The 27,178-nt window shown below is 43.3% G+C and overlaps 3 protein-coding genes across 6 annotated transcripts; all 3 read left to right on the top strand.

Moving 5' to 3' along the window:
• The first annotated feature begins 1,380 nt into the window (after nt 1–1,380).
• gpt2 (glutamic pyruvate transaminase (alanine aminotransferase) 2) lies at nt 1,381–12,086 on the top strand. The gene is made up of 11 exons (XM_028956349.1): nt 1,381–1,837; nt 2,813–2,902; nt 6,124–6,232; nt 6,727–6,860; nt 7,888–8,131; nt 8,655–8,734; nt 9,267–9,403; nt 9,749–9,923; nt 10,059–10,214; nt 10,612–10,724; nt 10,876–12,086. Exons 1-11 carry the CDS (start codon nt 1,541–1,543, stop codon nt 10,985–10,987), a joined length of 1,647 nt encoding a protein of 548 aa, XP_028812182.1. The 5' UTR covers nt 1,381–1,540; the 3' UTR covers nt 10,988–12,086.
• A 1,292-nt stretch (nt 12,087–13,378) lies between these two features.
• cdca9 (cell division cycle associated 9) lies at nt 13,379–15,557 on the top strand. 4 transcript variants are annotated; one of them, XM_028956315.1, is made up of 10 exons: nt 13,379–13,892; nt 13,972–14,103; nt 14,331–14,371; nt 14,460–14,496; nt 14,570–14,631; nt 14,701–14,747; nt 14,841–14,927; nt 15,006–15,087; nt 15,195–15,281; nt 15,352–15,557. In XM_028956315.1, exons 1-10 carry the CDS (start codon nt 13,769–13,771, stop codon nt 15,403–15,405), a joined length of 753 nt encoding a protein of 250 aa, XP_028812148.1. In that variant the 5' UTR covers nt 13,379–13,768; the 3' UTR covers nt 15,406–15,557. The 4 variants fall into 4 exon arrangements, with proteins under 4 accessions (XP_028812148.1, XP_028812147.1, XP_028812146.1 ...); XM_028956314.1 differs by having other exon boundaries at nt 14,445–14,496; XM_028956313.1 differs by having other exon boundaries at nt 13,972–14,142.
• Nucleotides 15,558–16,957: 1,400 nt separating this feature from the next.
• Nucleotides 16,958–24,184, top strand: gpib (glucose-6-phosphate isomerase b). Its single transcript, XM_028956311.1, has 18 exons — nt 16,958–17,221; nt 17,961–18,051; nt 18,746–18,814; nt 18,963–19,082; nt 19,229–19,312; nt 19,398–19,544; nt 19,798–19,869; nt 19,983–20,027; nt 20,130–20,183; nt 21,112–21,172; nt 21,833–21,876; nt 21,957–22,109; nt 22,194–22,323; nt 22,431–22,507; nt 22,739–22,867; nt 22,961–23,036; nt 23,449–23,515; nt 23,808–24,184. The coding sequence occupies exons 1-18, from the start codon at nt 17,103–17,105 to the stop codon at nt 23,929–23,931; spliced, it is 1,662 nt and encodes a 553-aa protein (XP_028812144.1). The 5' UTR covers nt 16,958–17,102; the 3' UTR covers nt 23,932–24,184.
• Nucleotides 24,185–27,178: the final 2,994 nt, after the last annotated feature.

Here is a 27,178-nt window from a genome sequence, read left to right as displayed (position 1 = left end):
ATTCAGAAATCATTCAAAGTTGGAAACATTTACTTTACTTTACTTTATTTTGCAGACGCTTTTATCCAAAGCAACTTACAAGAGGAAGCTACCAGCAATTTTCGTTCGATTTCTATAGAATTTTGAGTTTACAAAACTAAGAGCCCTGATAAGGCTTAACTTGTCAGCAAAGAGCATGCTCGGAGATTGTTAAGTGCTAGGCGAAGAAAAAAATTCTAATATATATATATATTTTTGTATTGTTTTGTGCAATGTGTATGCATGTGCTGGTTTAAGTGTTAGATTTGTCTGAAATACTTTCTGAATAAGCGGGTTTTCACCTGCTACTTAAAGGTGGTGGTAGTCTCGGCTAGTCGAATGGAGGAGGGCATTTTGGCTGATTGAAGATGAGACGGGCTGCCATATTTTGGAACATCTGGAGTGGTTTTATGGTGACTGCAGAGGCTCCAGCCTCTGGAGAGAGTTACAATAGTCGAGTTTGGAGATGACCATTGCCTCGACGAGGAGCTGCGTAGCCTGTTGCGAGAGAAAAGGCCTAATCTTGCGAATGTTGTAGAGAGTAATCCCCCCCTTTAAAAAACCTGTTTAACCAGGTACACTTGATCAACTTTTTCTATTAACAAACCAAAACCAATAGATACAATGTTATCCAACAACTACAGTTAGTAGTTAATATTTTCCTAATTACAAAAAACACAAAAAGCTTACAAGTAAAATGCCTGTGTAAAGATGAAACTAATTTACTAATTTTTACAGATTTATTCATAATAATATATGTGGGAGGTAGTAACCTAGTGAACAAGAAGACCCAGGTTCAAATCCCACTAACTACCATTCTACACTGAGCAAGACACTTAACCTTAAATTGCTCCGGGGGGACTGTCCCTGTAACTACTGACTGTAAGTCTCTCTGGATAAGGGTGTCTGATAAATGCTGTAAATGTAAATATGTAAAAATATATGTAATATATGTCAAAACATTATAACAGTGATGTTTAATTAGAGTTACTAGTAGAATATGTTATAATTAATTAGTTCACAGTAATTAGGTTCATCCTACGAGCCACGTAAGAAAGACAATGTATTAAATGTGAAAGATTCGACGAAGTGAAAAACTTGCTCTAGAAAAAAATCTTTCACCGTCATTTTTGGAAAGAAAAAGCGGACGTCGTTCAAATTTCACACGTTCAATGAGGACTCTAATTGGTTTGAGGTGAGCAAAAATGAGAAAAATGCAGTAAATTAGTTATTCACAGTGTTTCAGTCGCAACTGTGCCTGGTCTAGATTATATGTAAATTGATTAGTCACATTGACCAATCGGCAGCGCCCGTCTTTATCACGTGATTAACGCGGAAGTAAAATACGCGGCGGGTCGTCGTTCTTTTCCTCTGAAACGTTCTTGAACCGGGCTCTGGCTGGAGAGGGGCGTGTGCGCCGACGCAGTGAAGTGACAGCGATTTTAACCGTGGGTGTTGTGGCGACGGCCAGCATTCATCATCCGGCGCCGGCTCCGTCCGTGGCTCCCATTCTCGGTCCGAAATGCATCGTTTGCACTGTCTGGTGAACCGCTCCGTGGTCGCCGGTGCCCTGGAGCAGCGGGCCGCGCCGCTGATGCCGAAGTCGGGATGCCACCAGGACTTCGTGAGGTTCAAATCGCAGGGCCCGGTGGGGCTGAAGCGGTTCAGCACGGCGGAGGCCACCGTAGCCGCGGCCGGGAAGATGCGCGAGAAGACGCTGACGATGGAGACCCTCAACCCGCATGTGAAGGCGGTGGAGTACGCGGTGAGGGGGCCGATCGTCACCAAAGCCGGCGAGATCGAGCGGGACCTGCAGGAGGTAAACGTGGCCGTGATACCCGCTCACCGCGTGTAACATCGAAACAACGTTTGAGATGGAATCAAAGTTTGGCCACATGGTGACAGAGAGCGGAGGGGTTGCGTCATGCGCCGCATCCTCGCTGCAGATAATAAACCCCACCGCGTCCTACCACTAAAGATCCGGGGTGGAGACTCCACAGCTAGACAAGGGGGTCAAAAGGGGATCTATATATTATTCAAAATATACCCCGTGGAGTAGCGTCTTTCTCTGGGACGCAGTAGGGTTTTATTATTTATTTTACAACATTTACCAGCCACAATGTTAGTAAGCGGGGTTTGAACCTGTGACCGTGGGCCTCGTGGGTGCGACACTCGCTTGAATCAGATCACCACAAATTGGTCAGACGTTGGCCAAGAGACACCTGTACGCCTACAGATCCAAGGTGTTCTCCACAGGGTTAAACCAAAAAAGCCCCGCCCTGCATCTGGAGAACATCTTACTTCCAGTCTCTCAAAAGCCTGGTAATTAGTGTGGCAGGTTTGGAATGAAAACCTGTGTGTCAAGTCTGTCACTTATTTAAGAACTGGCCAAATTCACACTAGTACAGTATCTGGTGCATCAGAAGATGCAAGTTTGACTACATCGTTGTTTCAGACTTCTCTGTTTTAATGTTTTTTTAATGTTTCTATTCAACTAATTTTGTTTAATTTCATGGAAAAGCCAGGACATTTCTAAATGACACTAAACTTTTGAAAGTATAGTATTTATATAGTGTTTCTAGTGAACACAACCCTGCCAAGGCTGCTTTTCGCAGACTACATCTCAGAACAATAATAGTGAATAGATATCAGCAAGGAAACCCAGTGTATTAGGCCTGTGTGTGGAATTGCATCATATATTTCCATTTCTGATCTGTTCTGTTTTCCTTTGACACTAAGTATTGCACCTCTAAATGTGATCTTCTCTGTGTTTGATTTAATTATGTCGGCCCAGGGAGGAAAGCAGCCTTTTACTGAGGTGATAAAGGCAAACATTGGAGATGCTCATGCCATGGGACAGCAGCCGATCACTTTTCTTCGACAGGTAAGAAAACTTGAATGAATTGATTTTCAGAATCTCCATGTCACCTGAATAAGGGACTTTTACCCTGACATGAAATTGCTTTTGCTTTTATATCGGTATTATTGGTCCCCTAAACTGTATCTGAAGTCTCTTTCTGAAATTCAGCCGTGGTGCAGAATTAAAGCCACTTTGATGAGATTTCGGTCGTTTCGGTGTCTGTAGCTTTAAATGCAAATGAGGAGGAGAGAGGTGGGATAAGGAGGAGAGCGGCCTATGGAAGTTGAGGGGGCATTCGCGGAAATACCAGAAAAAAAGCTGCCGCCCTCTGAACAGCTTATCGCAATTCATAGACAGGATGGATCAGGGGTCGGAAACCCTTAACACTCAAAGAGCCGTTTGGACCCAGTTCCCCCAAAAGAAACAAATTCTTCTTTTGCCCCAAAGTCAGAAATTCCTAAAATGACTATAACACTGCAAATATTTTTACTTTTATGCTCAGAAGTAGGCTAGCGTGTTGCTTGTGAAATGTTTTCTTCATGCAAAAATAATTGCACATATGCGGATGGGGTGTGTTAACGATATCAGAACACACAATATAACTTTTTTTTTTTTTTTTTTTTTACGAGCACTAATATGCGTGTAGGTGCCGATGACGTGACAAACATTTAATAAACCAGATGAGTCGGACAAAACCCGGCCAGACAAAGAGGAGATCTGGACGTCCTAACTTAGTGGCCCAATCCTAACTCTATATAACTTACTTTTGAAACGCAACGTATCTAAACTGATGAGCAGCTCTGGTGGTTGTGGTCAGGCAGGGTGGTGGGCATCTCCTAATAATCTTAAAATGTCAAACTACTATTAAAAAAATGGATAAAAATCAAATACACTTAAATTATGATTTATTTTAATCCACAGGGACCCCTGGGGTAGGGGAACTCGTATTACTGTTAAATCATCTCATTTCCATGTCAGGGGACTTTAATATTTGTCATGCGGTGGCTGGTGGCCTGATGTACTGCGCTGTTGTCTGTGGTGCCACAGCGCTCCGGTTGTTTGCTCTGCAGACAAAGGGAAATCTCTGGGCGGTGGATGAATTGTCTGGGATACCTGAGAAGATGGGACAGAGCTTCGGGAGTCAGCAGAATGGAAAACTGTGCACATTCTAGCCAGCGCTGCCATGGCGACGGGGCCGGGCGGCTATTCCCACCGGTCAGCGGAACAATCGGGGGCCACTCCGACCTTGGGGCCTTCACAAGTACTGGCATTTACTAGCCAAAGTTAATGGAGATAATACTCAGCAGGCACACTCTAACTGATAAGCACTAAAATGAAAAGGGATGTAAATCATGTCATGTGACACACTGTCCAGAACGTTCAGGACGTCCCTCCCAATCGCATCGCTCAGCAGAATGTTCTGAAAGGAGCTGCAGGAACTGATTCACCACAAGGTGGGAAGAGTGAAAGAAACTTCCGGCAGCGCGGTGTGGTGTAATGTGAAGAGGCCGTGTGGGACTGGAGCACAGGACGAGGCGCCGCGTTTGCGTATGTCTGGTTGAGCTGAGAAAAAGCAGCAATGTCCTCGTCAGATGGCCGCAGTGCTTTCAGGTCTAAACTGTCCCCCGTGACCGAGATCCCGCCACCACTGTGTCCCTTTACCCTGTTTCGGGGGGAACTGTCCCTGTAAGTAGTGAATGCAAGTCACTTTGGACCATTTAAATGCAATTTGAAGTATTGTAATGTAATGCCACCTCATGACATAAAGCTGCACAAACGCAGGACTCCCTTTCACCAGGTCATAAAACCGTGAGATTTTAATAAGCAAGTGTTCATCACCAACAACTCAGAAATGGGCCAACTGGTAGAACGCAAACTCTTTCTTCTCTGTGCTATGCTAAATGGGGCATGAACAATTTTTTTAACAGTAGGCGCCAAGCGCTGGGAACAGGGCTCTTACGAAACAGGCCAGTGCGCGATTCGAAAAGAGACCCGAACGCAGTCTGCCGTGCAGGACTGCATTCTACCCGAGGACAGATGTAGAGTTAACGTTAACATACCTACTCTTTACTTTACTCTACGGAGGAAGCGTATTTCATTTTCATTTAAAGGCTCCCTATCTTGAAAACGTCACTTTGGGAGATTATTGAACATTTAATACCAGTTCGCCTGACTATGGTCCTGCAGTGGCTAGAAATGGCGATATGTGTAAAGTGCTTTGGTCGTTCTGCTTTGCCGTTTCAGAGAGCGGCAGCTCAGACTGTTGGATCCGGAATTTGCCATTAGGTTTTTGTTTTTTTTTCCTGGAAAAACACAGACACGACTTCCTGTCTGCGGCAAACATCGTGGTTGGTGAACGGTGTTGATGTCATTTTTTTTTTTTCGAATGCCCCCTCAACTTCTATAGGCCGCTCTCCTCCTCGTCCCGCCTCTCTCCTCCTCATTAGCATTTAAAGCTACAGACACCGAAACGGCGCGTCCTGGGAAACCTCATTGTGGGTCTGGATCAAAGTGGCTGTAAAGAGACTTCAGATACAGAATTAGAGGACCAATAATAACAAAATGCAAAAAATACATTTTAATGTTAGGGGACCTTTAACTGATAAAAAACAAAGTATAATTCATGAGTTGCCTCTGTTTACCATCATAACGGCTCGCGGTGCTGCGGTCATGGTCATAAGCAGCTTCACAAGATGATCGTTAAGACCGAGTCACTAATGGGGTGAGAGGTTGTGGTAACTCTAGGGCCCCACCGCTGGATCAAAATAAGCTATTCATAGCATGTAGGCCAAAGGGTCCCAGAGCTCAATATTTTTCATGGGGCCCAGGATTCCGAGCGACTTCCCTGCCAGCAGATATGTGTTCCCCGAAAATAGCTTCAGTGGTCGTCAGTGGCTGGCCCATCCATTCTTAATAACCAGGCTCTTTACGACCTGATGAGAGGTGAGAAGGTGCAGCAGGACGGATTATGATGCATTACGAATCACCTGTTCCCATGCAGCCTCCACCCACCTGAGCTCATGTCGTCCCACAGAGTTTGGTGTCTCGTTATGTTAAAGGAAAGTCCCCCCTCCGATGGAACGGCACATTCAGTTTCCTTTTTAATGCACTACTTTAAATGATCTCATAATTTCAGGGCTACCTCGCAAGTGGCAAATCTCACTTCATATTTCCGATCTTTCGTATCATCTAGATGTCAGGTTGGCTGCAGTCCTACTTATTGCGCGCGTGTGTTCCCCCCTCAGGTGGTTGCTCTCTGTACGTTCCCCGAGCTGCTGGACAGCCCCACGTTTCCAGAGGATGCCAAGAAAAGAGCACGTCGCATACTTCAAGGATGTGGCGGAACGAGCCTTGGTGTGTGTCTTTGTGTGTGTGTGTGTGTGTGTGTGTGTGTGTGTGTGTGTGTGTGTGTGTGTGTGTGTGAGCGTGAGAGATGTTAACCAGAGCTCCATGTCCCACATATATAACGCAAGGCTTTCTGGACCAGTGGTGGCCTAGCGGTTAAGCAAGCGGCCCCATATTCAGAAGGTTGCCGGTTCGAATCCCGATCCGCCAAGGTCAAAGTCCAAAGTCAAACTGAAAAAGTGAAGTGATTGTCACATGTGATACACAGCAGCACAGTGCACTCAGTGAAATTTGTCCTCTGCATTTATCCCATCACCCTGAGTGCCATGACAGGTGCCCGGGGAGCAGTGTGTGGGGACGGTGCTTTGCTCAGTGGCAATTTGGCAGATCGGGATTCGAACCGGCAACCTTCTGAGTACGGGGCCACTTCCTAAACCGCTAGGCCACCACTGCCCTGTGTGATTTAAAAATAATGGAATTCATCATTATACGCTCTGTGACAGGCTCATACACTGCGAGTCAGGGCGTGGACTTCATCAGACAGGACGTTGCTTCATATATAGAGCAGCGGGACCACGGCGTGCCTGCTGACTGGGAAAATGTATATCTGACGACAGGAGCCAGCGATGGTATTGTGGTGAGTAAAGCCTGCAGAAACAGAGCCCTGTTTTCAGACGCTGTGTGTGGTGCTTGTTCGCCACTGTGGGGTTATAATCGTCTTGGGACCGCGTAAACGACTAGGTACACTTCAACTGCAAGAGACAGAAAGTAAAAAAAGAACATATCCAGGGAATCACATTGGATGATTTTTAAATATTTGTGTTATGGTGCCAAAAAGCACCTACAAACAAGTAAGAATTCTGTCCCTCACAGACCTAACAGAATATTTTTTTACGTTCTGTTTCTCACAGTTGAAGTGAACCTATAATGAGAATTGCTTCTTCTTAAGTGGTGCAACTTGCACTCTATATACTTTTTCGGATGGAAAATGCACACCTCATTCAATGTGTTTTCTTTATTTTCATGACCATTTACGTTGGTAGATTCTCACTGAAGGCATCAAAACTATGAATGAACACATGTGGAGTTATGTACTTAACAAAAAAAAGGTGAAATAACATGTTTTATATTCTAGTTTCTTCAGAATAGCCCCCTGTGCTATTTTTGTGCTTTGTACACTCTTGGCATTCTCTCGATGAGCTTCAAGAGGTCGTCACCTGAAATGGTTCTCCAACAGTCTTGAAGGAGTTCCCAGAGGTGTTTAGCACTTGTTGGTCCAGCTCAGCCCAAACCATCTGGATTGGGTTCTGGTGACTGTGGAGGTCAGGTCTCCACTTTTTGTTAAGTACATAACTCCACATGTGTTCATTCATAGTTTTGATGCCTTCAGTGAGATTCTACCAAAGTAAATAGTCATGAAAATAAATGGTCATGAATGAGAAGGTGTGTCCAAACTGTTGGCCTGTACTGTAAGTCGATACAAATGAAACAGGTAAACCATAACTGCACGGAAATGTCCTGAACAGACGGACCACAAATGTTGGTTTTGTTTTTGAAACAATTAGGCAGCACAAGAACAGAGTTAGTGCGGACAGAACCATTTTAATTGAGAGAGTATGTTACCGTCCTGTTGTATTCGTTTCCTCACTTTTGGTCTTTTCTAGAGTATCCTGAGGATGCTGGTCTCGGGCCAGGGCTCTTCGCGCACTGGCGTGATGATCCCGATCCCGCAGTACCCGCTCTACTCGGCCGCCATCACTGAAATGGAGGCCGTGCAGGTCAACTACTATCTGGACGAGGACAACTGCTGGGCCCTGGACATCAACGAGCTCCACCGGGCTTATCAAGCGGCCAAGCAGCACTGTCAGCCCCGGGTCCTCTGCATCATCAACCCAGGAAACCCTACTGGTACGGCCAGGCAGGAGATCGTAAATGATCACACATCTCTTCACTTTATTCATCTCATCTCACCAAATACTGTAGTGCTTTTAGCTTTATACAAGTAAATATAATAAAAAACCAGAGCTGCTGTGTTTGACAGTCAAACACAAGGAAAAGGCAGTGATTTCATCTTTTTTTTTTTTTTTTTTTTTGCAGAGGCATATGAATCAGAAATGATTGGTTTTAATGACAACACTCCGGCCTCGTTGTAGATTTTTATGGCATTGAGTGCTTCTGTTCAGTGCTAGTATTCTGGTAAGCAGGTAAATGGATATCTGTACGACTCTCGTATAGCAGCCACCGACACGGTAGACTGTAAGGATGGGTTTGAGTTTCCTGCGTCCCCCCCCCTGGATTATAGGTTAAAGAAATATGGGCCGTGCCATGGGGCCTTTCAGCCCATATCATCCTAGAAGTCTCCTGGTATCTGATATCTAACATTTGGCTTAACGTTCACTTCCTCGCTCTACTTGTTCCTCTTCGTGCGCAGGTCAGGTTCAGAGCCGAAAGTGCATCGAAGAAGTCCTCCACTTTGCCTATGAAGAGAATCTCTTCGTCATGTCTGATGAGGTAATTAATTTTTTTATAGGACCACTCTGAACAACTCTTCCAGCCTGTTACTTCTCATGAGGTTTGATATTTTCTAAATTACCCAATTTAGGCAAATTAATATTTTTTTGAGACCACTATATCATTAGTCCTACAACAGGACAGGAAGTGCAGTACCTTTCCTCCCCTCAGATATTATAATCCAGGGTTGCGCAGTGCCGCGGTTGTTTGCGTCGGTGCTTCGCACCTGCAAGGTCATGAGTTTGAATCCTGGTGTCTGTGTAGATTACTTGGTCTCCCTGTCTTGGTGCGGGTTTCCTCTGGGTTCTCCATGTCCCCCCAGCCGCACAAAAAAATTCTTTGTGCGTGTGTGTGTGTGTGTGTGTGTGTGTGCAGCCTGTGGTGGTCTCTCCAGAATCCTCGACCATACACAGGATTCAGGGGGTAAGGATAGTGTGTGTGTGGCTTATCATTAGGGTTCCACGTGTGTACGTGTTCCAATCAGATTCCCAACATCATCCATTGATATTTTTTTTTTTTTTTTTTTCCACAGGTTTATCAGGACAACGTTTACTCCCCGGACTGTGAGTTCCATTCCTTTAAGAAAGTGCTGTATGAGATGGGCCCGGAGTATTTTAACAGCGTGGAGCTGGCCTCCTTCCACTCCACCTCCAAAGGATACACAGGAGAGTAAGTGTCTCTCCGAAACTCATGTTGGTGCATATGGACTGAATACTTTTTAAATGTAAAACTATTGAGTATCAGTTCATTCCGTGCCCTGATTCGTCGATTTACTGTAATTGAGTCTTCGGCCACGTTACTTTCTGCTACCACCCTGGGCCCCAGTCAGCATGTGACTGCAACACCAGCCTTCAGCGCCGGGGTCATCTTTCTGTGACCCTGGAACATTCCAGTGACCTGTCTGTGTGAACCAGCTAAATCCACAAATATCCTCAGTGACATGGACTCTCCACAATGTTCCGCCACCTAAGCGTGCCCCCTCATGTGACCTGACCTTTCGTTACCAACCTCTAGATGTGGCTTCCGGGGAGGGTACATGGAGGTGCTGAACCTGGACCCTGACGTCAGGGCCCAGCTGATAAAGCTACGCTCTGTGCAACTGTGCCCCCCCGTGTCTGGACAGGCTGCCATGGATGTCATTGTTAATTCCCCCCACCCTGAGGAGCCCTCATATGCACGCTTTCATGAGGTCAGTCTGTCAGTCAACTTAAATTAGCGTCTTTGATGTTTGTGCTACTAAAAGCTCATGCTTTATTTGTGTGCATTGGTAGCAACTCTCTCTTTATTTCATTGTTTTTTTTTTTTATTAATTATTATTATCCAGGAGAAGAATGCAGTTTTGGGGGCGTTGGCAGAAAAGGCGAAAATGACCGAGCAGATCTTGAACGGAGTTCCTGGCATACGCTGCAACCCTGTTCAGGGCGCCATGTATGCCTTCCCTCAAATCCTCCTCCCACCCAAGGCTGTGGAAGAGGCGAAGGTCAGCCTGCGTCTTCCGCCACTTTGGCTCTTCAATCACATAGAACTCCGTGGTTGATCATGTCAGCCTGCACACGACGTACAAGTCTATTCTGAACATTCCTCACTCCGTTTCTTTGTGAGCTTTGGTACATTCCAGTCATAGTTTAAAGGCACGAGTTGCTCAGCTCGGCCTTTCATGAACCGGTAAGTCTGGTTGAGTGGCAAGCGCTAAAAAAGGAAAGGCTGCGCTGTAACCGCACAGCAGCAGTTGGTGGAATTAGTTTTTCCAGTAGCCTGACGGAACACACTGCAGGGACTGTCCTATATTGCTGTCACGTGGACCTGTTTTTCCTCTCAACTGAGATGAAGTTTCCTGAAGATGCAGCAGTGGATGGTTGATGTGTTTTGCATTGCAGGCTTTGGGCATGCATCCTGACATGCTGTACTGCCTGCGGCTTCTGGAAGAAACTGGAATCTGTCTGGTGCCCGGCAGTGGTTTTGGACAGAGAGAGGGGACCTTCCATTTCAGGTGCCCCAGTACTTCACTTTAAAACATAAAGGGAACCGTTGGCATGTTTATTATGGCATAAAACCATACAGTTACAGACCTTGAATACATGAAGCCTGTGTCTCCTTATTTGACAGATGCCATAAATGAGTGCGTTGTTATCTCTCCTTAGAATGACTATACTGCCACCTAAAGAGAAGCTGAAGGTGCTACTGGACAAAGTGCGGGACTTCCACATTAAATTCCTCAAAGAGTATGCAACACTGGAGGAGCAACTTAGATGAGTGCCACGTTTCTTTTTTTTTTTTTTTTGTCAGGACTAACCCTTATTAGGATGCTTACAGCATTAATTTAAAATACCATGTTAGTGCTTCATTTTAAGATTCAAATCTCTCTTCATCTGTGCCTAAGTGCGACCATGGAGGCGGGGAAGTGTCAAATTGACACATAATATACAGAACGCTAAATATGTTCTGAATTTGAAATTCAATTTGAATATACTGAACGCTAAATACGTATATGTCTCTTTGTTGTGTTTGGAATGGGACGTCATTTATGACTTTGTTTTCCTTTTCATTGTCTTTAGTTCAGTCATGAAGTTTACAGTTTTTTTTTAAGGTTTACTAAGTATAACTGAGCTCCTGGAAGAGCGTCCATAACCTGCTGAAGATGGTACATGTGATGGACGGGGCCAAAACAAGCTGCTGAACAAAGACCGTGTCATTCCTGCAGTAGAAATCACACGGTTGTTGAGTTCTTGGGGAGTTTGCCTCTATTTATTTTTGCTGTTACTTTGCACATCTTGGGTTTGGTGGTGATGGTTTGCTGATCATGAAAGGATATCATAATGGATGCTTAATTTTGGTAAGGATTGTCACAGTCCTGAAAAATCATCAGCATTTACAGTGTGCACTGATATTCACAAATTCTAACTAATGAACTTAGAATCTTAGGTCTGTTGGTGTGACATTATCTGGGAAATGTCATATTTTCTGTCTTTATCCTGTCTGTGTAAGCGGGCTGGTGTAATAATAAGGGAACTGGCAATGTTATTTTCCGTACGAATTCTTACCAGCTGCCTCACAGATAGAGATTTATATTTTGCTATTTCTCTCTGGCAGAGGTGCCTTCTGTAGTGGAGAGCTAGAGGTCGCAACAAATATTTTAGTAAGCTGAAATTGTATATTTCATCTTTGTATTTATATGTTTATATAGCTCCTTTATTTTCCATCATTTCCACAACACAATGGAACGCTTGGTAATGATCAATACATATTGCAAATTTTCCCAAGAAATCACAAAAGACTGTTGAAATATGTCTTCTTTTAATTGTCAATATTTCTGAAATGAATTGTTTTGTACAATAAAAATGAAACCAGTAAAGATGTCTTTTTTTTTTTTTCATCTCTTCTTGTGTACACAGAAACAGTCAAACACAATTACACTCCTACAAACACAGCCAAACACAATTACACTCCTACAAACACAGCCAAACACAATTACACTCCTACAAACACAGCCAAACACAATTACACTCCTACAAACACAGCCAAACACAATTACACTCCTACAAACACAGTCAAACACAATTACACTCCTACAAACACAAATACACTCCTACAAACACAGGAAAACACAATTACACTCCTACAAACACAGTCAAACACAATTACACTCCTACAAACACAGCCAAACACAATTACACTCCTACAAACACAGCCAAACACAATTACACTCCTACAAACACAGTCAAACACAATTACACTCCTACAAACACAAATACACTCCTACAAACACAGGAAAACACAATTACACTCCTACAAACACAGTCAAACACAATTACACTCCTACAAACACTATTGCATTCCTACAAACACAGTCAAACACAATTACACTCCTACAAATACAGTGAAACACAATTGCACTCCTACAAACACAGCCAAACACTATTACACTCCTACAAACACAGTCAAACACAATTACACTCCTACAAACACAGTCAAACACAATTACACTCCTACAAACACAGTCAAACACAATTACACTCCTACAAACACTATTGCATTCCTACAAACAGTCAAACACAATTACACTCCTACAAATACAGTGAAACACAATTGCACTCCTACAAACACGATTAAACACAATTACACTCCTACAAAAACAATAGCACTCACACAGGAAATGAGAATTACTAACAGACCATTTGAACACTACACCGTTCACAAGCGTTTTAAGCCCAATAGCGCCCCCTACCAACAAATCGACAGAATTTACCTCAAATATCCCAAAAAAATCATGATTTGAAACGTCAATTGATTTAAATTAGACAAAATAATTAATGTTTTGGTAACAACTAATAACTTCAGCAGATGCAATCTAATTGTTCAACATGGAATAATAAAATAATAAAAAATATTATTAAAAAATGAATTTAAATCCAGATAGTTATATCCCTGTTTTCTTTTATTGTGCTGTACACAACATACGTAACAGTATGTTGTACCGTTGTAATACTTATACTGTACTGTTTCTATAACTTTTTAGTTTGAACATACATATTGAACAAAAACAATGTTGAACGTGTACGTCTAAGAACATTTTGTGCGCCTGCTATATTCTGTTCCGGGAAAGTCACGTTTCTAGTCGGAATTATATTGAGGGACCCCGTTCGCTTAAGAACACGGAAGTGATTAGAAGGAGCGCTCCTCCTTGACAAATAAGCGTTCTGTACGCCAGCTTTTTTGTGTGCATAAAAAGCTAAACATCTCTGTTCGAGAAAAGAACAGTGAACCGTTTTGTATGAAGCCCGAAATAAATCACTTTTAGCCGACAGATGCCAATGATTTGGTGCTTGTTTTATTTGTGGATCTGACAACCATCTTGTTGGCAAAAATTGGTTAATTAACGAAGACGTTCTGCGACCAAGACTAATGCTGGACTAATTCTCACTCGTTTAATATTAATATCTGCTAATTAAGTTTCCTAGCCAATTAGGCTCGGGTGAGCCTACCGCCTACGCGGTGATAAATGGAGCGTTTTGAAGGGCCTGCTCCGGGGAAGTGATGTCGGGGAGAAGGACCAGGAAGGTGAGCCGGAGCTCGGATGGCCAGCCCAAAGGGCAGCTCACCAACGAGCAGATGCTCAAAAGGAAAAGGGAGCTCTTCATTCAGCAGTTTGAGAAAGAAGGTAAAAGGAAAGGAAGCGCGTTGACCATGTCGGGTTCGGGTAAAGGTGCTTTCCACATTTTCGTTTTCCCCCTAAACAGCCCAGCAGCGCATTAAAGAAATGGAAACCAAGCTGGAGCAACTTCTAGCCACTGCTGATCGGGCTTTCCAAGTGGAACTGATGAAAATGCCCCTGTCCCTGCAGAACACCCTGATAAAAGACCTGGAAACCGGTAGGCCGAAGGCGCTCCAGCCTGAGCCACGTTCGAGGTGTACGGTTCCATCCGGCCCGGTGGCGGTTCACGAGCCGCTCTTCCCCGTTTGCCCGGCCAGAGATGTTTCATTCCTTCTCTTCCGTTCATTTCTAACCGTATACAGCACAGTTTGTCCGAACTGTCATTTCTATGATTTGTACCAGGTTTTAAGTGGTCACCAGTGTTCCTTTTGTATTTCTTTAAAGCAAATGACCTTCAAGTTGGAGAAGTCTCAATCACCATTAAGGTACAAGTTCGTTATGAGACGTTGTCACCAGCCCATTTCCTTTTTCGCAATATCAATGCTCCTCTCACCGCAGGCGGACGTTCCGAAGATTCAAAAGCCACTCGCCAGGAAGCCCAGCAAGAAAGGTCGTGACCTATTTTTGGTTTGGGTTTCATGAAACGGCAGTTTCTATAACTTTGTGTCTGTAATTGGCTTTAGTTAAGATAAGCGACCAAGGACCTCAGAAATCTGCTGCTGGCACAAAAACGGAGGGTCCGAAGGTGAATTTTTAAAGTGGCTTCTTTATTCTGAGTCTTATTTTTTGTCACTTATTGAATTTTGCATTACAGAAGAGGAGCAAGACGCGGTTACAAGAATCTGATAGTACTTCCCTGAGGTAGTGTGTGTGGTTGCAAAAAACTTGACCATGTATGTTGAGAAATGACACTGCTTAGTTGTAATTTTTATTTTATTTATTTTTTTAATAAAGGTTTGCTTCGAGTGTGGGTGCGAAAAGAACTCAATCTCGTGTTGCCAAGCTCAGCGACCCAACTCCAGTTTTTGGTTCCAGTAACAGGTGGCTTTTGTAATTTCAGGTTTGTGTATGAATGTGCTCAGCAGAAGAGTTTATTAACTCAAGTTCGGCTCTTTGCAGAACCAGAGCTCAAGCCACTCCTGACGATATCCCAGTGTCCAAGTCGTTTTTTAGCGCGAGTGTAGCCACCGGCCACGGAACGGTAGCTGCTTCCCTCATAGTTTTTTAATGAGCCTCCGTACGTCGCCTGTCCTGCCGTGGTGGTTTTTATTTTCTCTTTCCCATCTTCCCCTAATCATGTTTCTGAAGATGCTGCACATTTCAGAAGACAACAAGGATGACCTTGACGTTTGCAAACTGGACAGTGTGGCCTTACTCCACATGCAGAAATTGAGGGTAAATAAATATTTAATTTCAATACAGTATATTGATATGCATTTAATTTTAATTTTTTTTCCCCTCCCAGGAGCTCATTGACTACGTTTTCAACAAAGTGATTTCAAAGGCTAGTTCTATTTAATTTTGTACTTCGAAAGCTAGTGTCATTGTGATTTGCTGAATTTATATTATAAGAATATTTTATTTGTTATATTTGTTTTAGCACTCTAACAAAATCACAACTATGGGGGGGAAAAACATTTTTAGAATCCTGTTTTGTGCCCACCTGTTATATGGAGCATATTTAAAGAAATTGACATGCATTGTTTAATTTTTGTTGTAAATTCAATGTCATTTTAATTTGTTTCTATTAAACAGTCCCCCCACCCACATTTTCAATTCATCTTAATAGCAATGACTAGCAACGACAGATTCACAGGTCTGTTAAATTGTCATAAATTTTTCCTGTGAGGAGCAAACCTCCCTTCCACCCCGATCTGCTATGATGTGCAAGCAATGGATTCCAGTGCCTGGTTAACTAGTCATTACTGATGTGCTGCATGGTTAATTACTGTGAACACTACAGCCTCAAAGTACGCTTTGCACGTGCAGATTCTGTGCATCTGGTCTTTCCACTGTGATCGCTGTCTGGCTGTTTCAAGCTGGTGTCACTACAACTGTACTCCAATGTGTACCTATAGTTTAGGTCAAGATTGCAAGATCTCTCATGCTGTAGTAATGCAAAGGCCAACCGAAAGAGATGCACTGTTCTCATGATGCTGATGTACGCGTATTACTGTCGCTGAGGTACAAAGTAATATACATGGATAGTAACAGCTTAAAAAAATTACTTTTTGCAAGGCTGAACTAATATAAAAAAATACATAGCTTTAAAAGTTAGGTCTGAAGAGACCACAAAAATAAGTAAAAGCTTTAAAAGTCTGGGAATGCTAAAGAAAATGGACTAGTTTAAAGACCGCCTTTAAAAACAGAGGTTGTAGGGGCAGATTTAATGTCAAGTGGCAGCTTAAACAAAATGTTATAAGTGAATATGTAAAGTTCGATTTAAAAAGTCTATATGTTTAGAGTTGGTTTATACACATTGCACCATGGTGTATTGCATCTGTGTATTTGTTAGTCTATGAACTTGTGGTCAGCTGCAGGAGTCTGACGCAGAAGAGACTGCTCAGTGCCGTCAGGGTCTCCTGAATGGGGTGGGCATGTTATCCAACGTGGACAACTCTGTCCACAGGGCATCCTAGGTCATATCTGGCTCTCCAGATCAGCCAGTTTGGTCTCTTTCTGTCCCCAGCAGACCACACCATAAAAGATGGCTGATGCCACCACAGAATCCTAAAAGGTCCTCAGGAGCAGCTGCTGCAGGTACAGTGTTTATCCAGCCAGTTGATCTGCGCAGGACTTCCACCTGGACCCACTGCCTTCCTGGCTTTCATCCTCCTCAGTTCACCCCTAACCTGCGTGTCTGAGAGAGACGGGCCCGAGCAATGAGCTGGAGGAGGCGTGAAGCCCGCTGGCAGTGAGATGGTTTTAGTTTTTATAAGAATGTTGTTTTATTATTGGCCAATGGGGACAGTCTAGGACTGTCAGCACTGCAAGCCTGCAGAAGCGCCCATAGGACACCATGCTATCGTATGACGCTGCGGACACGGCACAGTGGGCGGGGCAACTTGCCGCGCGCTGATTGGCTGGACTAGGAAGCCGTGCGAACCCGAGGCCGGAGCTGAAGAGCTGCCCTTCAGAGCCATCTAACCCGCGCACACGCAGCTGTGACTCGGCCAGGGCACCTGAGCACGGCATCCCGGAGCACCGAGCGACGACATGGGTCTCACCGGCGACGCCAGCTACCAGAAGCTGGAGCAGTGGTTCCGGTCTAACGCCGGAGACCTCAACATGAGGAAACTGTTCGAAGAGGACAAAGACCGATTCAGCAAGTTCAGGTAACCTGGGACAATTAAAAACGATGATAATGTCGGATTTGACCTTTGAGATGCGCGTCATTCAGTTTGTAAAGGGGCGTGGCCAGAAATGAGTTACGTAACACGCAGCCTCTCACGCTCCTGGGAAAATGAATAAATCGCCTATTCTCTCCTTTACACACCTTTTAGACAGCAGCGCTACGTTTGTTAGCGTCCGTTTTGTTTGCAAAATGCCTCCCGTCCTTCTGCGTGAATTCGGCCTCGAACGTAACAAGTGTGCCGGGAGCGTAGCGTTCACCACGGCCAGGCTGCGGGCTGCTCTGCTGGGTCGTGAAACTGCGTGCAGGGGGGGCGGGCTCATCCCGACGGAGGCCCGGACGGACTACGTGCGGCCGCGCACATCGCGCCCGTCGTCGCCGGTAGGCGTGAGGCGGCGTCACGACTCGCGGTTCGTCGCGGCCACCGTGTGCGGCGCCAGGCTGCTCTTATCGCGACAGTCCGGCATCTTCCTTCCCCCCCCCCCATGCTTCCCGTGTGGATCTGTCCATCATATATGCCGAGACTTAAATAGTCCACGCGTACTTGTGTTAAAATTATTCCATTTATTAATTATTCCAATTATTATTATTATTTTTTTTTTTGGAAAATAAATACTTAAATATTCAATATTTTGTTATTTTATTACAATTATTGGTCTGTGTAGTGTTTTTAACTTGCTGGTTTTATGGAGTATTGATACAGTCGTTTTTTGTGTTAATAGCCTGACTTTAAATACTGATGATGGAGAGATTCTTCTGGACTACTCAAAAAACCTGATCAACGAGGACGTCTTTGCCATGCTGATCGATCTGGTAATTTCCTGTGTGTCGAAATTTACATTATGGATCTGTGCCTCACTACAGTATAAAACATCTACAGTACAGGCCAAAGGTTTGGACACACCTCATTCAATGTGTTCTTTTTTTTTTTTCATGATCATTTACGTTGGTAGATTCTCACTGAAGGCATCAAAACTATGAATGAACACATGTGGAGTTATGTACTTAACAAAAAAAGGTGAAATAACTGAAAACAAGTTTTATATTCTAGTTTCTTCAAAATAGCCGCCCTTTGCTCTGATTACTGCTTTGCATTCTCTCGATGAGCTTCAAGAGTTCGTCGCCTGAAATGCTTTTCCAACAGTCTTGAAGGAGTTCCCAGAGGTGTTTGGCACTTGTTGGCCCCTTTGCCTTCACTCTGCGGTCCAGCTCACCCCAAACCATCTGGATTGGGTTCAGGTCCGGTGACTGTGGAGGCCAGGTCTCCACTTTTTGTTAAGTACATAACTTGTGTTTATTTATAGTTTTGATGCCTTCAGTGAGAATCTACCAATGTAAATGGTCATGAAAATAAAGAAAACACATTGTGTCTGAACTTTTTGTTTGTACTGTATATTCACTGTAGGGGTAGCCATCTTTATAAAAGATTAAAATTGATTATATAAAATTTCAACACTAATCTGTATTGCTTAAGAACTTGTACATCTTACGCGCCCTTTCTTGTTAGGCCAAGTCTAGAGGCGTGGAGGCTGCCAGAGATCGGATGTTCAGTGGAGAGAAAATCAACTTTACTGAGGTGAAGATTATGGCAACGAGCTACGGCACGTTAGCAATGATAAATCCACGATAAAGTCGAGGTTCTGTACTTTCATTAAAACAGAACTCTTGACTGGTTTGCATGACATGGTTTTGGTCCCTTGTCCCGTCCTCTCTCATGTGAACAGGGACGAGCGGTCCTGCACGTGGCCCTGAGAAATCGCTCCAACGCACCCATCAGTGTTGATGGGAATGATGTGATGCCCGAGGTTAACAAGGTGCTTCAGAAGATGAAAGACTTCTGTCATGTGAGTACAAGATGGCCGAAAGTTGTCGTGTGGTGCTGAGTCGTCATATTCACTATTAGTAAATGGAAATTACGTCACATCATAAGAAAATATGTAAAAAGTTTAAACCAGAACAGTGTTGTAGATGGAAGTTTTTAATCTTACAGAAAGTTCGCAGTGGCGAGTGGAAGGGCTTCACAGGGAAGGCCATCACTGACGTTGTCAACGTGGGCATCGGTGGGTCTGACCTAGTAAGTCCTGTTCCTCGGAGGAAGGTGACGTGTAGTTTTATATTGCAGAAGTTACGGTGTGTGATGTGCTTGCTGGATTTCACAGGGCCCGTTGATGGTCACCGAGGCTCTCAAGCCCTACTCCAAGGGCGGGCCGCGCGTCTGGTTTGTCTCCAACATCGACGGCACTCACATTGCAAAGACCCTGGCCGAGCTCAACGCCGAGACCACCCTGTTCATCATTGCCTCAAAGGTAGAGGTTTTTGTTTTTCCTCGGCTCGAACATCCACAGTGTTTTGTTTCAGAATGAGGTTTGCTTTCGCCTACCTGTTGGTAGACAAAAGATTTTGCAAAGTCATGCTCTGCTAACCCTTTTGGTGAATACTGGAATGATGCCACAGTATTTCAATAGCAAGGGCAGGGCAAACTGCTGCAGGAAAGCAAATAGTTTGCATGAACAAATCGCCAATATATCATTCAAATGACATTTTCTTGTTTTTTTGCAGACGTTTACTACACAGGAAACAATCACTAATGCGGAGTCTGCCAAGGAATGGTTCCTGCAGGCTGCAAAAGATGTAGGCACTTGAACTACTTTTTTGCATCTTCACATTTATCTGCAATCAGAATGTCTATGGAAAATATGGCCAAGACTTTTTTACATTCAAGCTTTTATCCAATTCCTTTTCAGCAATCTGCTGTGGCAAAACACTTTGTGGCCCTGTCTACCAATGCTGTAAGTGTTTGCACCCAACTAGCTCTACCTGCATGTTCACATCCTCTCAGAATGTCTCTGCTAACCCCAAATCCACTTTTTATTTTATTTTTAACCCCTCAGCCCAAAGTGAAAGATTTCGGGATTGACACCAACAACATGTTCGAGTTCTGGGATGTAAGTGCTTCACTTTCACCCTTGCACTTTGTTGGTGGCTGAAAATAGACTTCGCAGACTTCTGACCCGTGAAGTGGGTGGGTGTCTGGACACACAGACTGGCAGGTGCTGGGTAATCAGAAGCCCTGCTGTTTGAGGGCAGAAGCAGCCTTGACCTTCTCCCATGGGGAGGTCACTGTAAATCCTGGGTCATAGCAAAGGTCAGATGCTACTTCTAGCCACATTGTTGGTATTTAAAGGGTACCCCCCCCTGTTCCTATGCCCTCTATGAGACTTTCATTGGACCAACACTGTTGACGTTGATTAGACTTCCCTGGTTCAGCAGATTTTAAAGTTAGGTGGACTGATTTATAGGCTTAGCGTGTAGAGCTAATACGGCATTTATCAGACTCCTTTATCCAGAGCGCTTTCCAATCAGTAGTGACGGGGACAGTCCCCCTGGGGACACTCAGGGTTAAGTGTTCTGCTCAGGGACACAATGGTAGTAAGTGGGGTTTGTACCTGGGTCTTCTGGTTCATAAGAGATTGTGTTACACACTAGGCTACTACCACCACCCAGTATGTTCATTGTAATTAAATCCTGGTGAATAAAGAATGATGCGTGTGTGGCCGTTGTCATTATCTTCCGAAGCTGGAGCCTTTTTTTTGGAGGGGACTGCTTCTCCATTGTGTTTCATGACTCGTTATAGCCCCAAGCCATGCAATTAACATCTTGACTGTTCCACTCTTGTTACTCGTATACTTGGAAGGAAGACACTTCTGTTTTGAGGTTCTAGAGGACCATTGCTTAGGGGATGAACACATGAGTAGGAAGTAGAATAATATTGTGCAAACCTTTGCTGTGCAATGTAGTTCCTTTTATATTGCGTATTATCCAGTAATTGGATTAATTTAATCTATTTATTTATTTATTTTTACTCCCGTACAGTGGGTTGGTGGACGTTATTCATTGTGGTCCGCCATTGGTCTGTCCATTGCACTGCACATAGGTATGTATATATATATATATTTTTTTTTTTTCTGGCTTAGGTGAATTAATTAAGCCTTTCCTGTTCTCTATTCAAAATTTGGCATGGTGGGAAAACTTTCAAGCATTAGCGTTCTGTCAGAAAAGTGACCTGTTGAAATTACAAACATGTCATAAGGAACAACAATTTATTCATGCATTTATTATTTCACCCTTGGCTGACTTAACATTTTATAGACATCAGACATAATAGTTCTGTTTCTATTGGTGTGTGTTATAAAAAAAAATATTCTTCATAATAGGGTGGACAAGCCGGATCTTTCAAAACCAAACAACAAAAAGTGTAGGAGTGACAGTTGAAGCTCTTCTCAGTTTGCACAGTTCAATTCCTGAAATTGTCACTTCCTGAATATGGTCTTAATAGAACTTCAGGGCCACAGTTATAAATGTGATAAAACATTAAAAAAAAATTTTTTTTTTATCTATGATTAGAGACCTTAGGGCCCATGGTGTGGCATTGACAATTTTTGCATTCCGTTGTTTAAAATAGATATTGTATAGTTGATATTATGTTGTATTTTATTCATGAGTATGTAAATACCTGCGGGTTAGAAAAGTTGCTGCTAAATTATTCAACTTTGAAGGTTAATTTGTTCATGATTATAGTGTTCATTTTTCTTAGGTTTTGAGAATTTTGAAAAGCTTCTTGCTGGAGCCCACTGGATGGTAAGTATGTGTCTCATTACTTATTAGTCTTACAAAAGGCTTAATTGTCAGTTGCTTATGAAGGAACTTGTCTTTCACAGGACACCCATTTCCGCACTGCTCCACCTGAGAAGAACGCTCCCATCCTCCTGGCTCTCCTGGGCATCTGGTACATCAACTTCTTTAAGGCCGAGACACACGCCTTGTTGCCATATGACCAGTACATGCATCGTTTTGCAGCCTACTTCCAGCAGGCATGTTACTGTGGACACAGAAGAGGAAATTATCCTGGTGAAGTGAGATATGATGTTAACATTATGTTTTTCTTTTTTTAATAGGGTGACATGGAGTCCAATGGGAAATACATTACAAACCACGGTACTCGTGTCAACTATAATACTGGTCCTATTGTATGGGGAGAGCCTGGAACCAATGGACAGCATGCTTTCTACCAACTCATTCACCAAGGTGTGTCCAGCATTCCACTCTGTCCAAGGAACGTTGTGTCGTGTTAAGCACACTGGTGCATTGTTGTTTTGTGTGTAAGTGATACGGGAAACCTGGCCGCTCCACAGGTACTCGTCTGATTCCTGCTGACTTCCTCATACCAGCCCAGACCCAGCACCCAATCAGGGACAGTCTGCACCACAAGGTAACTGTTCTGTTATGGAGCTTGTATTTGGGTTGTAACAAGGGTTAAAGTCAACAAAAGCAATTCATTCTATGCAATTAATATTGAAATAATTGGTCAGCAATGTGTTGTAAAGTATACCATTTTGTATTGTAAGAATTAGAAATTTCCTAATGAAATTGTAGCCACACTATTCACATTATTTTAAGTTGTTGGAGAGATGGTACTAATGGGCTTGTTTTGTGTTCTCAGATACTTATAGCCAACTTCCTGGCTCAGACAGAGGCTTTGATGAAAGGCAAGACTAAAGATGAGGCTAAGAAGGAGCTGGAGGCAGGAGGCCTGAGTGGGGGGGCGCTGGAGAAGCTGCTGCCGCACAAAGTAGGAGACCAGTCGGCAAAGCAACTTCTGCCCTCTTGAGGCCTTTTTTTGCACTTAAACACACACTCAAAATGTGTTTGCATTTTCCTGAAGGTATTTGAAGGGAACAAGCCAACCAACTCTATTGTGTTCAAGAAGTTGTCTCCTTTCATGCTTGGAGCACTTATTGGTGAGTGAACACTTGTTTCTACTGTGGACATGTCAAAAAAATAGCTGGACCTTGATGGAAACAGAAACCCAATGGCATTTGTGGGTTTTGTATTTTCAGTTCCTCACGGATTGAAAGCTATAACAGGAAATCATTGAGTATAAACCTTTTGATTGACCTGTCTATATAAATGTAAATTTGCGACATTCACCAAGGTGTTTAAGGTTTTAGTTTTCCCAATTAGAATGAGCTTTTACCATTTACTGTTACAATTTAGTAGACCATGAGAAATAACCATGAGAAATAGATATTTTTATTTTATGTACTACATTGGCCTAAATTAGACACCCCCTTTTTCCCCATCTACTAATCTGCACCCTGTTTGCCTCTACCTAGACAGTTCACTGTTAATTTTTAATGTGTTTCGTTGCAGCCATGTACGAGCACAAGATCTTTGTGCAGGGAGTCATGTGGGAGATCAACAGTTTTGACCAGTGGGGGTAAGAAAAATAATGATTAACAATTTCTGTGTGCACACTGTCTATACTTGACCAGGAAATGTGTGAAGACATGAATTAGGCGAATAATGTACTGCTTGAAATGGAACACTCTGCTATGCAAATCAGACAAGTCCAGAGCTACAAATTGTCTTTTTTTTTTTTTTTTTTTTCTCTCTTCCCTATCCATTTGGGTAATAACCCACATATACGCATTAATATAACTTATAGTATGTTTTTAATATAGCCTCTGTAAAATTATGTATGTATGTGATTTGTGTGTCCAACACAACAGAGTCGAACTGGGCAAGCAGCTGGCCAAAAAGATTGAGCCAGAGCTGCAAGACAAGAAGGAGGTGAGTTCCCACGACTCCTCCACCAACGGCCTCATCAACTTCCTCAAGAAGAACTTTGCTTGAGTCTCATAGTGTTGCACCTGCGTCCCCGAGGCCACTGGCCAGATTCACTGCTGGCCATCCAGGTCTCCTGCACTTCAGTGGCACAGCTCCCTGTGTCTGTTATCCTTTGTCTGTGTAAATGTGTGCGTCTGTGGATAACGTGTCTGTGAAAAGACTAAATAACGGTTGTATGTAATCCTGTGAGATGTGTCTGCTCTGACTGATGGCTACCCTTGTATAGCTTGCTCAATAAAACCTGTCACTTTACACCACATCGGTGCCTTACCTGTGTTTTCGGATGGAGAAGGACCATCGAAATTTGAATTCTGTTGGACTTGCATTGCTTCACTCAGGCTAAGCATTGGTATGTAGTCCAGATGTGAATTCTGCTGATCTTTGAGTGCTGCAAGACCATATCATTCCCAATCCTGTTCCTGGAGCCCCTCGCTAAGGAGTTATCATTCCAACAATCAGTTAATCATTTAACATCCTAATTGTGTTTAACATCAATTGAACGGTTTAGAATCATTAGCAAATACTTTTTTTTTTTTTTTTCTTCTCTACAAATAGCACAGATGGAATCTCTAGCCTAATTGTCGGGGACACCATGAAGGCATTTCATAGGGGACCAACTATATCATACACTGCAGCCATGGGGAAAAAAGGCTAATAAAGAACAATTACAGTTGACAAGTCATATCAAAGATATCAACTTTTGTCAGCAGTTAGTCACTGAGTTATGCAATAAGCCAGAACTTCAGACTAATCTGGATCTGTACGGTGATAAAACCCAGTAATTTGTTGGTGATAAAATTAAAATGGGGGATGGAGACATTACTTCAGATGACTCCAAAATCAACGAAGCATTTACATTATTTCCTTCATGTATTCAACACTGAATGCCTTAAGGACAGTACCATTGGCAGAGAATTTTTTTTTTTTTAGCAACTTTGACCTTTCTTCAGTACATAGAACACGATTGTAAAAATCAATATCTAAGGAGGAAAGCAGCAATTCTTTTGTTGCAACCTTGGAAGTCTCCTTTTTGGTAAATTTCCTTGTATAACCCTTATCCCAAAGAGTGGGACAGACCTACTTAACTGTTCCTCGTTTAGGCCAATCTCTTTGTTAAATGTAGATGGAAAAAAAAAAAAAATTTAATTGTCCACTTCTGACCTCTATACCAACCTTGCCTTCAGTTGGCAGATTCTCAGGGCACAAGTTAAACCTGTTAACATAGCTGAAAAACGCTTCACCTACCTTGGTATAACAATCACTAAGCATCACAAGTTTCTGTTCAAAGAAAATCTCACTCATGATAAAAACAACCACATTTATATATTAATTTCAGTCCATTCCAATTTTTATTCCAAAGTTTTGATCAGTCTACGGCCGTTTTATAAGGGTTTAATATAGATCATTTATGATACGTTAACTGGTCTGAAATACGAAAAAATAAAACAATTTAAGGTGGTGAATCAAGTGAAGCACACAGTGACACAACGAAATGTGTCCTCTACTTTTAACCATCACCCTTATTGAGCAGTGGGTAGCGCCCGGGGAGCAGTGTGTGGGGACGGTGCTTTGCTCAGTGGCACCTCAGTGGCACCTTGGCGGTTTGGGATTAAAACCAACAACTCATTATGGCACTGCGTCCTTAATTGCTAGGCCACCAATGCACATATCCCTATGTTGTGGTAGGGTGGTAGTAGCCTAGTGGTTAACACACTCTCCTATGAACCAGAAGACCCAGGTTCAAATCCCACTTACTACCATTGTGTCCCTGAAGTCGCTCCGGAGAAGGGCGTCTGATAAATGCTCTAAATGTAAATGTTGTGATAAATGTGGTACAGAGTATGCATCTTTTATACATATGTTTTCCATAAATTGTATTTGAATTAGTATATACTTTTATATTCTATACAGTATCTTTCATGTGTAATATTTAAAAACACCTTGTTTTTCAAACCATCTCAGTGTGAACCGATTCCTGCCACTAGGTGGCGCTGCTTCCTGACATCTGGCTTCCAAAAATCTTCTATTTTTGAGTTCTCAGTACTTATTCTCTGACTGGAACACAGGGGTAAAGGTCTCTTCCCTTGTCTGCACTGTAACTCCCCAGCTAATGTTGTGCGGTCAGTTGGCCGCATATGCACATAAACAAATATGATACTAAACACAGCTGGGAACGATATAAATACACAACTGCAACTTTATATTCAATAAAGAAAAACACCAGAAGCAGTTCCTGTTCAAAACATTTAAAACACAATTAATTCAGTAAAATCTAACCATTCTGTTTCCCATGTGCTTTATCCAGAAAACATGTATATAAAATAACAAATATCAGTAGCATAGTGCATTGCATGTGACATTAACACTTGCAGTTATCTAATTTTATTTACATCGCTGCTCCTGAATCATGCTGTTGGTTACAAATGACTGAATCGCCTAGTACAGAATTCGGGGACCCCAGATACCAGTGATAGGCTTCCAGTGCCTGTTGCCTAGCAACCATACTTTACTTCAGACAACTTAGTTATTTCAGGCTTGCTAGAAAGGAACATAACAAGTGAGTTTTGAATTTATTCCGAGGGCAAGGAGAGCAACCATTGAGGACAATTCAAATATTCCCCCTCCATTTGCTCGCCAGTGTCAGGATTGCCTGCAGCTGGGCTCCACACCGGAAGCCAATCCTGACGCCCCATAAATGCCGGAAGTTTCTGCCCGTTCGGGGTCGCTGGCATTTTCGTGAACTTTAGTTGGTAACACTGTTCGTAATTTGAGTTCTGGCAATCGCCACACGCCTACGGGTTAGTTTCAGTTCCTTATTTAAGTTAAATCGTTTTCGGCCACCGCGCCAGTCTTTATTTGTGTTTCTTTATTGTTTATTTGTTAATAAAAACCCCTTCCCAACATGTCAAACCTCTGTGCTTCCTTCCCCCGTAAGTCCGTAGTCGTGACAGAATGCCAGCGACCCCCCCAAAAGCGCAGAGGTAAAAAACAGAGGAGAAGAAACGCCGCGAAAGACGCAGTCCGGCGCGGCGAACGCGGACGCCAGGGGAGAGACGCGCCGCCCGTTCTGGTGGAGCGTTTTCTCCCCGAGAAGCCGTGGTACGCGGCGCCGCGTGATGACGTCACCCCCGGGAAACTCCGCGAAACCCGGAAGCGACAACGTCGGCGGGTGAGTGGGCGGAGCGAGGACGTTGGCGTCGGCAGCAGCGAGGAAGTGACGTGGGCAGCGAGCGCAGAAGATGCGACCCCCACG

Source organism: Denticeps clupeoides, chromosome 16 (genome assembly GCF_900700375.1).
Source record: "Denticeps clupeoides chromosome 16, fDenClu1.1, whole genome shotgun sequence".
NCBI lineage: Eukaryota > Metazoa > Chordata > Actinopteri > Clupeiformes > Denticipitidae > Denticeps > Denticeps clupeoides.
The sequence above is the reverse complement of the archived record's forward strand: the minus strand, read 5'-3'. Positions and strand labels throughout refer to the sequence as shown.